We start from the raw sequence: 15,865 nt of genomic DNA, 5'->3' as shown, positions 1-15,865 counted from the left end.
ACTGTCCATTAAGAAAAATAAATGGCAAAAGACAAAAAAAGATGGTTGATCAAGTCTGTTTATTAGTGATGATTAAAATACAACATACACTTCTTACAGAACACAAAAGCACATCACATTACAACTGAGCACAGTTTTTATGGCAACACAGTGAAGGTTGAACCAAGACAAGTAGTCCACAGCTTTCTGGCCAATCAACTGCCTTCTCTCAAATACATCTCCACCATTCACCATCTTTCTCCTTCTAAATGTAGGCAACCAAACAGCCAATAAGAGAAAAAACTCCACATTTGTCCAATATTGACCTGCTCTAGACACAACCCACATTATTCAGTTAAAGCATAGCTTAAATGCAGGTTACCTTAACATGGTTCATTGTTGACCTCAATGTAACATGTGACCTAACCACATAAATCTGCTGAGACATGTGCAAGTAAGTAAGATGGTAATGTCAATACAAACATAAAATCATTTAAAACAGGCTTAGTTTTTTGTGCGGTTTTCAGCTTAGTAAACATAAAACATTAAAGTACGGTTGTTTTTTTTTTGTTGTTGTTTTTTTGTTTAGATTGTACAATGGCATCACAAGTCCATAGAACTGTTTGACAGAAGCTTTCCTACAGCGCCCTCTAGTGAACTCACAGAAGTGTCAAACTTTTACCCTGTTGTAAAGATTACATTAAACTTCAAAAAGAAAACAAACCCTCAACTAAAAACATCCAGCAGTTCCGATGTGTTTGTGAGGCTCTGAAACGTGGAGTCCTTTAATACTTATCTGATGTGAGACATCTCCTCCATGTAGGACGTCTTCACGCAGCCCGTGCAAAGCTGGTCCATCCACAGCGGGGCTTCGTGTTGCAGAGGGGTGCGACGGGGGAAGAAATTGTAGGTGGGGTCATAATTCAAAAGGCAGCTCAGCGATGCCATGTAGATATCAGAGAAACGAGAGAGACGTCGAGAAAAGTAGGTGGGGTTGTGACACGTTCGGAAGATGCTGCCAAACTGAGGGTTGAAGAAGTTCTTTATCATTGCCCTGTGACACAAAACAGTAACAATGTAAGTTATAACACTGTAAAGCAGGGTTTCTCAAATGGAGATACGCAATGGCAGGGAGTACTTGAGTGAAAGAGTGAAAAAAAATAAATGTGAGCATGAAAAATATGGGTTTTTATATTGTTTATTTTTTAGTTTACAACAATAATCATAATAATAATGGAAATAATCTTGATTAGAACATGAAAGGAAATTCCAATGGTCAGTCTCGGTCCCACCCGGGAGATGACAGGAACTGATAAAAACTATAGAAATAAATCTCTTCTGGAGGCACTCAGTCAGTGTTTTTCAACCTTGGGGTCGTGACCCCATGTGGGGTTGCCTGGAATTTAAATGGGATCAACTGAAATGTCTAGTAATTGATGAAAAACTGTAGTCTATGCTTTCACTTTGTCAAATATAAATCTATTTAGAATAAAATGCACTACAAACAAACAGCATCAGAGCTGGCACAACTTGTCACTGATCCTGGCTCCTCTGTATTTGTAACACAGTAAAGCAAACATCATCAAAATTTTATTCAAGAAAAAAAAAGTCTTAAAACCTATATTTTCATTGATTAGGAAGCCGAACAAGGCAACCAATATGCAAGAAAGAAATTAGATGATAGATATTAGCTTTTAGTGTAAATTGTAGTTGAACATTAGTAATTGAGAAAATAATTGTAATTGACTTTCCGAGGATAAAAAAAAAATGGAATTTAATTGTAGCTGGAAAACATGGGTAATTGAAAATGTAATTGTAACTGAAAAATGTAATTGACCCCAACCCTGGCCCAAACACTCCAACTCACCTGAGCTCCTCTCGTTCCTCTTGCCATTCCCGGAAAACCTCTTTTGACTCCTGGTCTCTGTGTATCTAAAGTAGTAAATATTAACGTGATTAAACATTATTAACAAGAAATAAAATCAATAAATAAAAAAAAATATTACGCTTGGTATTTGAAGAACAAACACACACACACAGAGGTTCCTTGCTTTATAGATAGATAGATATACGTATATCAGAATATGATGTTCACGGAATGGTCTCATGTTGTCTCTTTCAAACAGGCGTCATTAAAATTCCCAAGCAGCAGGAAAAACAGGCTCGTTTTTGACCTGGAGGTCATTTTTACACAAAATGACACCAAACAAGGGGTGTAACAAAACATCCTAGCATGAAAATTCACAAAAAAACAATGCAAATTAAAATTCAAAGATGCACAAAAATAACCAAGTGGAAGAGACACAATGATATTTGACCCTCTCACTTGCCGTAGCAGCTTACACGCTGCAGTACATAAAAGCTTTTAAAACTTTATTTAATAAATAATAATACATTTTTTATACTCTAACTCTTGCAGTAAGATTGTTTTCTATCCACAAAAGATTATTATTACACAGATCTTCATTGGTAATCTTTTTCCATTTTTCATCATATCGTGAGTATTTGGTATTTCGTTCCACCCCTATTTCGAAACAATAAAAACTCACCTGCAGCTGCTCCATCAGGCCGGTCAAGGCCTGCAGCCACGTGAGGCTCAGAGCGTAGCGGTAGGTGCTCACCACTTTGGTTTCCTGCTCCAGCTCTGGAACGATGGCTGCTGTTCTCCAGCCGTGACGTAACATCAAGTCCTGCGGGAAAACAAAGGTAGTGAAATGTTTTAGTAGACGGGCACAAACTTTCTTTTACTAGCTTTCATGGGAAGGAAAAATCTGGGAAAGAAAATATTTCTTTCTTTACCAAATGTTGGGGTTGCTTGCTGTGATTAATACTTTTTATTTTAAATTACTAATCATTGGAGCCCAATTAAATTAAATTGGGCTTTAAGCCTTTATTGGTATACAGTATATGTTGTTACACACATATAAATTTGTCCTCTGCAATTTTACCCATCCCTGAGGGGAGGTCGTAAAATATAATATCTCCTTATATTATGTTGCTGTAATGATGTGATGATGAATCCTGCAGCTTGGTTGTCAGAGTTATCATCTCTTCTTTGGACTTCTAAAACCACATTATTATCTGGGTAATTCAAATGTCAAGCTTAAATAAATAAATAAGGACCAAGTTACCACATGTTCAACAAGTCTAGTAATTTACAGTAAATTGTGTTTTTTCTTATTTTTTTTAGATTCTCACTATCACGTAACTACTAGGCAAAACAGTAACATGAGGGCTGTGCTACCGACATGTAGGACCAATCAAATGCAAAGGACAGTATCCTACATTGCCTGTGTTGTTGTTGCTGGAGAACAACAAACAAAAGTTTTCAAATGAAATTAAAGTTGTTCCTTTTCACTCAATAAACACTGGTTTTATTATTTTATTGGAAACAATGAAAGAGGAGCTGAGGAGACGGAGCCCCTCCCTTTTGTTGTTATTAATATCATATATATATTTTGAATCATGACTTCAATATGAACATAGAAATACATATGCACTTACTGTACATCTGGGATCGCAACAAATAATATTAAGAATTGAGTTATGCAATAAATGAAGGAGAAAAAAAGGGAAAAAAAGAAAGAAAAAACATTTGCAATGGAATTGTTTCACATTGAGCTTCCACGTGTGTGTGTGTGTGTGTGTGTGTGTGTGTGTGTGTGTGTGTGTGTGTGTGTGTGTGTGTGTGTGTGTGTGTGTAAAAGAAAAAAATATCAAATGCATGTAATGAATTTGATAAGACCCCATGAAGAATAGCGACTGAGATTTCAGAAGCTAATGGGGATCTCAATAAAATGAAAAAATGAAAATTGCTGGTTGGTTTGTGTGCTTTCACGGCATGCGGTAATACGAGTTACTTAAAAACAGAAGGCAAACATGTCCCATCATCTGGTTTCCAGGTCACACCTTCATAAGGGATTAAAAATGTTTGCTGATGAGCAGACAGGGCTTGTAGCATTGCGAGAATCTTCAAGTCTGTCCCAGTTTGAAGAATATATACCAATATTGCCACTCAGTTTATTTGTACACTGACCACATCACATAAATCAAACAAAACAATAAGGCAGGACTAAAGAAGAGAAAATACCCCACACAGTGACTAAGATACATACTGCAAGGTCGCTATAAAGATGATCTCCAAAATACAGCACTTTGGATCCTCGCCAGCCTGTCAGTCTGAGAAAGTCGAACAGGTTTCCCTGAACACGAAAGGGAACACACGTCAATCAGTTTAATCCATCAACAAGCACAAAAGCATTTAGATCTGCAACTGTGTGAGAAAGACAGAAATGAAGTAGATACATGTAGGTTGGACCACAGTTTTCATTACTCAACTCAACTTTATTCATATAGCATAAATTACAACAAAGTCATCTCAGCGCGCTTAACAATATATATGGTCCATAGTAAAAAAGAAAGAAATACGGACCTGTTTGTAGATCTGCCCTTTGTCTAAACTCTTTATCTTCTCCCATCGAAGGTCTCCATTATCATCCAAGCGTCGGAAAGGTCTGCAGAAGAAACATTCCAGAGGATGTAATAATAATATAATATAATTTTCCGCTCCAGCACTTCTATCCATAGGTGACTGTGGTTCACACTCCAACAAAGTAACTATTGTTGCTGACTATTGTTCTCTGTTTGAGTAGCATCACTTGATCAAGCCTTTTCTAACATTCCGCACAACAAAATAAGTAATAGAAGTATCTGTGATTCTTGCTGATATTGTATCAAACCAATATCGGTATCGGCCGACACGCAAGGCTTCAATATCGGTATCATATCAGAAGTGAAAAGTTGTATCGGGACATTCCTAGTAAAAAGTAGCTAATTTAAATAGTACTGAAAGTAAAAGTTGGTAGATATTTTCACCCCCCACTTTTAATTTTAGTAATAAATCTTGCCACGTTCCCTTGCATACAGTAAACATCTTTGTGTATAAACTTAAAAAGGAAGAGTTGGAAATTTTACACTATTGGAGCTTAATTTATTTTCTACAGAAGCATCAGAATAAAATAAAAGGTTTGTAAAAATGTACAATTCTTTTTAAAATAAAAAAATACCAATTAAATCAATTCACAATAAAAAAAAAAAATGGTAACACTTTACTTGAAGTTTTATGCATAAGGCTGACATTAAGCTGTCAATATCCGTCATTAGCATGAATAAGGTGTCATGAAGGCTGTCATTAAATGTCGCTTGCTAAATTATGACACCTTTGGAGCTATGTTGGCATTTTTGGGTTAGGTGGAGGGATCTAGTGGGGTTAGGTAGGGTTATGGTAATGAACAACACTTAATGACAGCCTTCATGACACCTTATTCGTGCTAATGACAGGTGTCATGTCATAATAATGACAGCGTAATGTCAGCCTTATGTATAAAACTTCAAGTAAAGTGCTAGCAAAACAATTATCAGGCTCTTAGTATAGCTAAATATATGAACTCTAAAACAGTGCCATGTGGGTATCAACATAATAGGTAGAACCCCCAACCTGAACCGATGAAAGTAACTGAGGCGTTGATCAGAAATAGCACGACTAAGAACATATGGATTATGTTCAATGTGCCTTCATAAATGAAAATCAAAAATTATAATTTATTCTGTAACAGTTGTGTAAAATTGTAACAAATTACTTCACTTCCTCTAAAATGTACTTAAGTACAAGTAAAATTACTGATTTAGAAATATCCTAAAAATAGTACAAGTACCCATAAAAGCAACTCAGTTACAGTAACGTGAGTAATCCGTTACCTTCACCTCTGGTACAGTGGCAGCTACGTTAATAGAGTGACAGTAGGTTAGTTTGTCAGTTGTGAACAAATATACTTTCTTTCCATCAGTGTGTTATGACCTGCAGAGACACTCACTTGATACAATCAGTGAAGAAGTGAGGTTTGTCTGCTTGCACAATGACAACATCAAAGAACTCTCTCCAGTTTTTTCCCACCATGTGCTTCATTCCTTTGTCCCTGCACGACGCAAGACATCGGAGTGAAACATTGAAATAAATGAGTCCAGTCAGGCTGAACCACTGGTGGGCTCAATGGTAACACATACACAAAGCTAAAGGGACTGTTGGTGATGAGAAACAGTTTCTTCCCGTTGCTGACCAGTCGGTGCAACACAGCATCTGTTTCCTCTCCTCGTTGAATCAACTTATCTGAAAATAAAGCAAAGCTCTGATGTAAACCGTGCAAGCAAGGTTTGCAGAAAAACTGGAGAAACTTGGATAAAACTCTTACCAAGATCCTGCATGACCCATTTGTACATAAAACCTTTGAGATGAACCATTCCAATGGCTTCCTAAGGGAACAAATATAAAAAAAAAATATATATATGAATATATGTTACCTTGACCTGGATGACTGAGAAGCTTCTCTTTCAGTCCTTTTGATGAACTTGCCAACTAAGCTCAGCCACGCCCTATTACTGAGATCTGTGGCAACATAACACTCAAGAGGAAAAGCAACTTTTGTTCTTTTCAAAAGTCAAGGGAGTTTTTCCAAGCTCAGCAAATTCCTTAGCCTTAACTTGAGGCCCATAACAACAGTCCAACACAGCGGGAGACACTGAGCAATATTGAGTACAGAGAGTACGCAGGTAAACTTACTGAGATGTCTTTGAATAGATGAACGGGATCATATTCGATATCATTAGTGATGAAAAAGTCATTTGCTACAGCCAGGAGGGTCATCTCTGGAATAGAGAAAATGTCCATGAACTGCTTCACCTTTGGCCCCTGTGGAAAAAAACCCCACAATATCAAAAAGATTCATCAACCTTTTTTTATTTCTAGGAATGCTTGTTTCCTTCCCAGGAAACCTAATTTAGTTGACATTTTTGGGGAGCAGTTTGAATGTCTTAATTTCCATTGGAAGTGTCTAATTAGCGAGCAGCTACCCTCAGAGTAAAATCAGTGCGACAGACAAGTTATTCAGGATCAGACTGCTTCACTGAAGATCAGGAGGCATCAAGTGTGTACTTGATGCTGCCGGTTGAAAGGCTTGACGAGAGAGTAGTATGTGCAGCTGCTTCAAAACAGCAAACGCCATACACCACCAATGGGAACACGTCACATTTACCACCTGCCAGATTTAACCAACAGAATAGCTGTTTATCCAGGGTATATGCAGGAATCCTGAGGTTAATTTCAATACCTTTAAAGACTTTATAAAAAAAACTTTCAAAGAAATTTAAGACCTCGTTGCCACTTTAAGCTGTTGTTAGCAACACATCTTTAACAGTTGTAGTTATTATTTAACTACAACTTAACAGAAATTATGTGAGCTGAGAAGGAATAAAAACTTGAAAGAATAAATTAAACTAAAGGCAGGTTTATAGACATTCCCCTCAGGTCACAACAAGCAACAGCAGTTATTCAAGGCCAACTGGCAGAAAACAAAAACTTATTACAACAAGACATGTGCCTGAGATTGTGTGATTTGCTTTCCATCAGCTTCTCTGTGTCCATCAGCTCTTTGACAAATTTGGCAAATTAACATTTTTGACCATCCATACTGAGAGAGACAAGCTGCATCACATTCAGTTTTGCAACACACTCCTGTGAAGTCTGTTGATTTATGACATTGTGCCTTGAATTTATTTTGTTTGTTCTTGAAATACACTGGCATTCAAGTCAAATGTATCTATGTAACGCGTTTCAAACATAAATATGTTTTTGTTTTCTTCTCGTCTGTTTTAGCGCCAGAACATCCGCTATCATATAACGTTGCACCCTACTTGCGCAGTCCCGAGACAATCTCGCTCCGATTATGCAACCGAGTCAAAGCTTGAATACCAATAAAATGTAATACTTCATAAAATTGCGATTAAGACTTTTTAATACTTTTTAAGGGCCTTCATTTTCCCACAATTGATTTATTAACTTTTCATACTTTTTAAGACCCCACGGAAACCCTGTTATCATTAGTGATTGAATGTAACAAGAGCAGCTTCCAAGATGGGTCATTCTGACAGAAAAACAGTCATTTAGAATTACCGTTTAAAGAAATATTCAGTTTACGATTATTTTTGAAAATGGAAAAATAGAAATTATTTTGGTAACACTTCACTTGATGTTTTATACATATGGCTGTTATTAAGCTGTCATTAAGTGTTGTTCACTAAATTATGACACCTTTGGAGCTATGCTGGCATTTTTTGAGTTAGGTGGAGAGATCAAGTGGGGGGAACAAACAACACTTATTGACAACCTTCATGACGCCTTATTCATGCTAAAGACAAGTGTCATCTCTTAATAATGACAGCGTAATGTCAGCCTTTATGTGTAAAACTTCAAGTGTTACCATTATTTTTTCTGCTTCACAGATTTCATTATCATTTTTTTTCTTCTTCAAATAGATAAAGGATCCATATATGAATGTTGTCAATAATATCTTTATGTTTATATTTCTAACTTCCACACATCAGAGTAGCGACCAAAAACACAATGGTGAACATAATCAATGATGACTCAACAATAGGGGAAGTTGGTGTGCAAAAACTTCTCATTTCATAAATTCCTATCTTGCCACAACAATATATTTATAAAACACAAATCAATACAAACATAGATCTTCCATACATTATGGTAGATTAAACGTTTACTCATTGTTAGCTCCATTCTACTTCCATGAAGGACACTGTGGTGTGCACTGTGCGCTCTATTGAAATGCGACACATCCATAGTCGTACACAAAGGTATTGCTACACATTTATGTGTTAAAAACATTCCTCCTCACCTTCCCATAGAAGCCGCTGTCCTCCGTCAGAGGGATGTGGTAAGTCCCTCCATGAAGCTCAAGAACCTCCTCATCCGGCACTGGGCTCAGGCCGCTGGAAACATCAAACCACATTTCTGAACATCAGCTCAAAAACTTTGTTTTCTTTTTGTCCAATAAACAGACACGACAAAACAAACATGGCATAAAATAAGCTTAAGAAACAGCTGTTACGATTGTTGGTTAGAAACATTTACCTCAGTAAAAAAATGACCCAGAATAAGACTGACATGATGGTACCAAAACAATCATCCTTAAAACCTAAAAGTACCAAAATAAATCTAGATATTTCCCACCCAAGAGACCCTTTAATTTTTTATTTTTAATAGATTTATAATTCTGTCTTGAACCCTAAGGGGCCTCAATATTAGGGTCCCTTCCTCCCTCCCTCGCTGCACAGAGATTGTCCGTTCAAGCCCAACTGGTCTAGGTGTCATACATGGAGTATGCCTGTTCTCAAGTTTCATCATATCAGAACTACATTAATTCTTTAATACCTACAGTAACTAACAACAGAGGCACTGTTGCACACACTGCATTAACCAGTAAATTAGGTTGACTTAATGGGCTTATCAGTGGTCTGTAAACACATTATTTGCCTGTTGATCAAAAAGGATGGAACTTAAAGCTACAATATCTTAATAGAAAGTCTTTTGAATTAGATAAAGACATAGTTTAGGCCTAATAAATCAACAAATCAAAGATCATTTGTTTGAAAAAATGGTTGTCAAGTTTCACACATTGCATTGTAGAATGTGGAGTTCCATTGACGGATGCATACAAGTGTTTTTACTTCATTCTTAACATGAGTTCTTGGATGTGCTCCCAAAAACTCTGCCAAAGTGACTTCCCAACTACTTTCTGATGTTTTAATAGACTTTAAGTTGCGGCAAAAGGATGAAATTGGATGTCCTGTGGAGTGAGATGATATCACGAGGAATACCAGGAACAAACTAGATCAAGTAAAAACACTTCTAAGAATCGGTCTACGTACAGGACTCCACCTTCCAAAATGCAATGCACTAAACCTTTCCGAAAACTTTTAAACTATAATTTCAACCATTTACTACACTATGTCTTTATTTGTCTCCAGCAGCCTTTAAAGAACAGTATACCAACAAGTATACCAACCAATAACATGATTTTACAAAAAAAAACATGGGAAAATTGTTTTAAATAATAACAATCATAGTAATGCAACAGCTCACTTTTTCTCTAAATATATATATATATATATATATATATATATATATATATATGTATGGGAAAAGGGCAGTAAGTTAGTACAGAATTTGTACAGCATGATCCTCTTACCGATACACAGTTCCAGGCTGAATGTAATGGAAGGCATCAACCTTCATCAGAAGACCCTAAATAAATAGGAAAATAAATGGTTTATGACTGTTAGCCACAGATAAAAAGATAATATTCATTTTAAAACTGTAGAAATGTATAAATATGTCTTAAAAAAAACCACCTTTTGGATGTCATAGTGAAGACCCCGTACAGCAAAGTTTGGGATGTAGTCATATTTAGCGATACCCTCAGGATACTGTAAAGCAGGATAAGAAAAGTTAACTTGTGTTTAAAACTAGGAATGCTATGAATTCAAGACAAGTACTGCACCCACATTGATATACCTTAAAGTGTTCGATTAGAAAGGTTTTTGCTTTATCAAAGATCATTTTATTAAGTGTATTTGAGTAGAGAGCCAGAGTGTAGTCGTAGTCAAAGCCGTAGATATCCACTTCGGCCAGGTTGACCTCATTGTTGGCGTAGATGGCCGAAGAGTTGAGGCTTTTACATGCACCGGGTGGGATCAGTTCTGGTCCAGAAGGGAAAGAAATCACAGTTGGATTTTGGTAGAAGATGAAGTGTGACTAATCATTCATAGGGATCACAAACAATGACTGGGCATTTCACAAAGTCAACTGAGAACAAGCAACTCGTGTTTCCAGTACAAAAAAAAAAAAACTGCAACATCCCCTTTTTTCAACCAGCTACTTTTGACCTTCCACTGAGAGGAATGAAGTTGTGTCTTACGTGGTTGGCACTTTTACCAGGAGTTTTACAACTTATATTACTGGGAGGGTAAATTCCTCTATCTCAAATCTAACCAGGGTGTGTTGTTTGTAACTTTAAACCTGAAAAGAAGCACAACAATATACCAGATAAGCCCTCTGTTATTTAAGGAGTCTCACCGGTAGCTAAATGCACAGATTACACAACCTGTTCACTAGTCGAACACCTCAGACAAGTTCACAGGATCTGGGAAACGCACATTTATTCACGCATTGACCTTCAGGCCAGTCCTCCAACAGCATGTCAACTGCTGAAAGAACCACGCTTCCCACGAACAGTCACATGTCCAAAGATTACATCTGTAGAACTACAGCGGAGATGGTGCGTGACTAGTGTTAATGCAAACCTACAGCAGTGGAAAGTTTTAGGGAGTCAAAAAAAACAAACTACTTTTGTCTCGGCAAATCACTTACGACACAACAAACATTTGAACAAGTACTGGCTTCATGTGCAGGATCTTGTAACCATTTATTATCTTTTTGGTTTGTTGGATTTTGTAAATATTATTATTAATAATTTATCATTGTGGTAAATACACTGCAGTTTGTGCTCATGTTAGAGAATACAAATTAAATCAAATAACAAACATTTGAACAGTTTACTTGCAGAATACAAGTAAAGCTTCTTTTTTTTTTAATCTTTAGATTTTTTTCGATCTAAAACTACATAAATGTTGTTGTTTAAGCAACGACTTGTTCTTTATCAGCAGCTTTATACAAGGATTCTATTTCTAATGGCTGCAAATTAATAACAGCTTTGGTTAATCTAGTCAAGTCATGTTGAAACCAGCTAATGTGCTACTGTGGTGTGTGTTGACCATTGGAGTGAGTGTGTGTGCGTGCCGTGCCTATAGTTATTCGTCTCTGTGAATGATCCTGTACGTGGCTCGGGGGGCCTCAGGGTTGTAAACAGCTCTTTGCTATGAGTCAACTGGAGTTGACTGTGACACTGTGACCTACAACAGGATCATTATTGAATCACACTTGTGATTACTTGCCTATTTTTATGATGTGTTGATTATAAATGGTGAACGTGAAACAAATGGGAAGTTGCGTGACTTGTATTGAATTCTAAAAGACACTAAATGGCTTAAAAGAGTAAAATAGAGCTGTGAAAACACATCTGCTGATAAGTCTGGACACATCTATTCTTCAGTGAGTAAACATGATTGAAATTGAAATCAAATCAAAGTCTGAGGCTGGGAAAATGTTGAAATAACAGTACAAAACAAACAGCTCGAGTTTGTCCTTAAGAGCACATTATTGGAAACGCCAATTTCAACTTAGGACTGTGTTGCTGCTTCTTCCCTCCCTCCTTCCTTCTCTACACAGCAGACCCACAGGAAGGCAGGGCTCCAGAACAAATAAACAACAGTGCAAACTAAAAACTTTCCCCTCAAGGCTGAATGCTCCGGCTTCCCGTATGAACCAAAGTTCTCAAACAATTTTCTTCTTTTTTTACCGTGATTATTCCAAAATGAAATGGGATGCTTTTGTAAATGAAACAGACTTGAGATTACTCCATTTTGATTTGTTGGTAGGTGGAGGGGGGGTGGTATGACGAGTGACAGGCACCGCCTTTATGATTTGCCAGAGGATTTTTGAGTAATACAATCTGAATCTGCATTACGGTGTACAGTGTGGTTAACCGGTTTTATAACAGTTTGGGACAAACTACACAATCATGGTCTCTTTCTTTCAGTCACTTTTGGAAAGCCAGAATGCATCTATTTGACAGGACCAATGCAGGACTAACAGACTCCTTTGTCCCTCACCCCACGCCACCAAACTGTACAACTCCTCACACTGGGGGGAGGAAGGGGGAGACAGCGAATGAGCGGTAACTGGAGTCAGTAGTAGCCACCAACATGCAACACACCAAGCACCTTATTTATTGCTGTATATTCTCTATATTTTTATTTTCTATCTACCCTGTTTGCTGCTTTTTTAAATGCCACTGGAAACCCTAATTTCCCTGTGGGATCCTTCCCAACGAATCAATAAAGTTAATCCATCTATTTATCTATCTACCTACCTATCTATCGATAATTTATTTTCATTTTTTTATGATTTCTACTAGGTATTTTACTTTCGTAGAAAGATCTACCACTTGGACATGGACTTTGTAGCAGATTGGCTAGCAATCGCATCAGTGGTTCCAATAAGACTGTGAACTGACAAAGGACAGGATTCTGACCCAGAGACAGATGCATGATCTGTGTGAGGGTGAAAAGCTTAACTTTCCCCCTTTTTTAAAAAAAACTGAAAATACCTTGTACTAACATTTCTTTACATGTGAAATAAGCTTTTAAAGCTAAGAAATTAGATGAAAATCATAGAAAATAATGCTTTTCTGGGCACCTCCTGTCCTTATTGGTCTGTGCTGGCTCCAAGGCACTGTAAGGAGAAAATGTGCAGTAATGGAGGAATATTACTACAAAGTCAAAGGTGCACGAGCAATAACACCATTAATGATTCATGATGATGAACTACAGTTGTCCTCCACTTTCAAACATGCTATTTTGCTCTGTTGTTCCACTTGTGTCTTAAAATCATTCCACGTGTTTGATTGATTTTTAGAAGAAATGTGGTGCAGCTTATAATTTGTGAACTTTAATTCTTTATGTATATATTTGCACAGCTAAAAGAACGGGCTAGGTTACAAAAAATAATAAATTAATTGATTTAAATTGATTTTCCTTTCAATGTCCTAATATCAATTCATCCAATACTTTTTTATATACATACAAGTATTTTTTTTTTTTTTAACTGTGTATTATGTAGTGCTGTGGGTTAAATTCTTAACGTAAAAATGAATGTCTGTAATACTGCAATAAGTTTGAGTATAGTTTCTACTGTTTACAACATTAGTTCTGTGAGAATGTCTTCTAAAACTAGTACTGTGACGGAATCGAGTTTAATCGAGGATCAAATCGATTTGGGAAATCTAAATCGATAGCTCTAATGTAAACTGTCATTATTATACGTCACAGACTCTAAAGATGTGTTGAATTTCTGCTCCAGATGTTAACACGTCTTTAAAGGTGGTGCATTTAAAGCTTTCACATCTAAATTTTAGTTAAATTTAAACTTACACACGGCCTGAGCAGCAGCACCAGTGAACCATCTGTCTGCAGGGAAAGAGGATGAACTCAATCCCTGATCGGACAGAATGTCTCGGTGTCAAAAGGATAAACAGCGCTGATGTATCGGTGAGAAGCTGATTGATAAACATGGGGTAAAATGAAGACAAAGACTGTGTTTACCGTGAACCAGCCGCTTCATGTCATTGTAACGGCTCCACAGGTAAGACTTCTGGTCAATGGGAACCGCGGTGGAGGTGTAGGAGCGGCTCCGGACGCTCGCCCCGGGGGCTGCAGTCGGCTCCTTGGGTCGCTTCTTGTCCGCTGAGGTCCCTTTAAATGGAGGCTCCTCTTCCTTCTTAGCAGAACTTTGCAGTTTGGGGCTTTCGGGGCCTTGCTTCGTTTCTCCGCGCAGGCTGCTTGAGCTGCAGAGCCCGTTGGTTCTCGGGGTGCTGCTGCTTCCGGCCCAAAGTGTACGTGACAAACATGTACCCACGGTCTTCAGAGCCATGTTGACCACCTTCTGTAAACACGCCTGGCACTTCGCTGCATCTGCACACTTTGGGCTCAAAACAAACCCAGGGCAGGAGAAATCAGGCCACGCCCACACAACACAAGCCACGCCATTTAAAGTTGCAGGCCAGCCAATCACAACCATGGATGTATGTTATGATCAGAAGCAGCCCGCAAAGCGACGTGCCTACGTGGCTGCCATGTTGCTTTGGGCAACGTTCCCATTAAAGGCAATGCATGTACAATGGAAATTAATAAGAAAGTCATAATATGTGCTATTTGGTTAAAACAAAATGGAAGGTTATGAAAGCCTATTCCCAGTGTCCTTGTACAAATGTGGATTTGTGTGTTTTTTCCTTAAAGCAGATTCTGAGAAAGGTCTCGATGTCCCGCCCTCAACAGCTCTACTTCCTCCCCCTCCTCAATCTGCCAGAAGCCACGCCCCTACATTGTGGCACATAACAAGGTCGCATCGGGTCGCATTGATATAGGTCTATGCTTAGACATACATATATATATGTATGTATGTATGTATATGTATATGTATATGTATATATATATTTATATATATATATACACATACATACATATATACATACATACATATATACATACATATATACACATACATACATATATATATACATACATATATACATACATACATATATATGTATATCCGCGCTGTCGGCCAATGGAGTTGCACGTCCGCACTGGCGGCCATCTTGTCACCTCCACGTAATATTGTGTAGTAGTGGTGCATGTACTTTTTAAATAACAATAACAATTTTATACCGATTTTCAAAGGGTTAGTTTGTTATAAAGTCAGACGTGTCGTTATAACACTGCACTAGATGATAATTTTATTACACTTCTGGTCAATTGTTTTGGATTACCTCCTCATTTCCCCATTGGACTTCAGATAGGTGCAATGGACACGAACACACACACACACACACACGCACACGCACACACACACGTTTAGTTTAAACAAGTAATAATTCAAATTAGTGTATTATATTAGTAATATTTTGTAAATGTGACATTTATTTGCAATAAATAAAAAAATAGGTACAAAATTTCTTTTTACAAATATACATCAATAAATGTTGCATGTGCAAATCCCTCTTGAGAACTTGCAAATCTATTATGTCACCCTCGCTGTTTCTTTGTAAAAGGACCTGTAATGTAAATACTTCCACTAAGTAATGAGCAACTATCCTAAATATAGTCATAGTATTGTAATGTACAAACTTCTGTTGCGGAAACCCGGTGGCCGGGAAGTGTCAGGTGAATGCATTTAAAGAAATGAACACAAATGCAAAATGGCCACAACGGAAGTGTTTCCGACGGACCGGTATTACAGGTAGACACGTTTCTGGCAGATGTTTTTAACCCACCAGAACAGAGAAGAACAAGAAGA

At 37.4% G+C, this 15,865-nt stretch overlaps 1 protein-coding gene across 1 annotated transcript; it reads right to left on the bottom strand.

Annotated features, from left to right (window-relative positions):
• Positions 1 to 40: 40 nt before the first annotated feature.
• nt5dc2 (5'-nucleotidase domain containing 2) lies at positions 41 to 14,519 on the bottom strand. The gene is made up of 14 exons (XM_028452990.1): positions 14,113 to 14,519; positions 10,406 to 10,590; positions 10,243 to 10,317; positions 10,080 to 10,135; positions 8,727 to 8,820; positions 6,596 to 6,724; positions 6,228 to 6,288; positions 6,043 to 6,145; positions 5,853 to 5,954; positions 4,412 to 4,493; positions 4,095 to 4,181; positions 2,529 to 2,669; positions 1,847 to 1,911; positions 41 to 1,033 (listed from the first exon to the last, which is right to left on the bottom strand). Exons 1-14 carry the CDS (start codon positions 14,438 to 14,440, stop codon positions 772 to 774), a joined length of 1,770 nt encoding a protein of 589 aa, XP_028308791.1. The 5' UTR covers positions 14,441 to 14,519; the 3' UTR covers positions 41 to 771.
• Positions 14,520 to 15,865: the final 1,346 nt, after the last annotated feature.

The sequence above is a fragment of the Gouania willdenowi genome, chromosome 7 (assembly GCF_900634775.1).
Source record: "Gouania willdenowi chromosome 7, fGouWil2.1, whole genome shotgun sequence".
Lineage (NCBI taxonomy): Eukaryota > Metazoa > Chordata > Actinopteri > Blenniiformes > Gobiesocidae > Gouania > Gouania willdenowi.
Note: the sequence above shows the minus strand (reverse complement) of the source record. Positions and strands in the feature narration are given on the sequence as shown.

What these genes read in the sequence shown, in the direction of transcription:
- nt5dc2 (XM_028452990.1), bottom strand. Translation starts at nt 14,440, where the DNA reads ATGGCTCTGAAGACCGTGGGTACATGTTTGTCACGTACACTTTGGGCC. An exon ending in TTCTAATCGAACACTTTAAG is followed by an intron (nt 10,318 to 10,405) that starts GTATATCAATGT and finishes CCTGCTTTACAG; the next exon opens with TATCCTGAGGGTATCGCTAA. An exon ending in ACAGCGGCTTCTATGGGAAG is followed by an intron (nt 6,725 to 8,726) that starts GTGAGGAGGAAT and finishes TTTTTTCCACAG; the next exon opens with GGGCCAAAGGTGAAGCAGTT.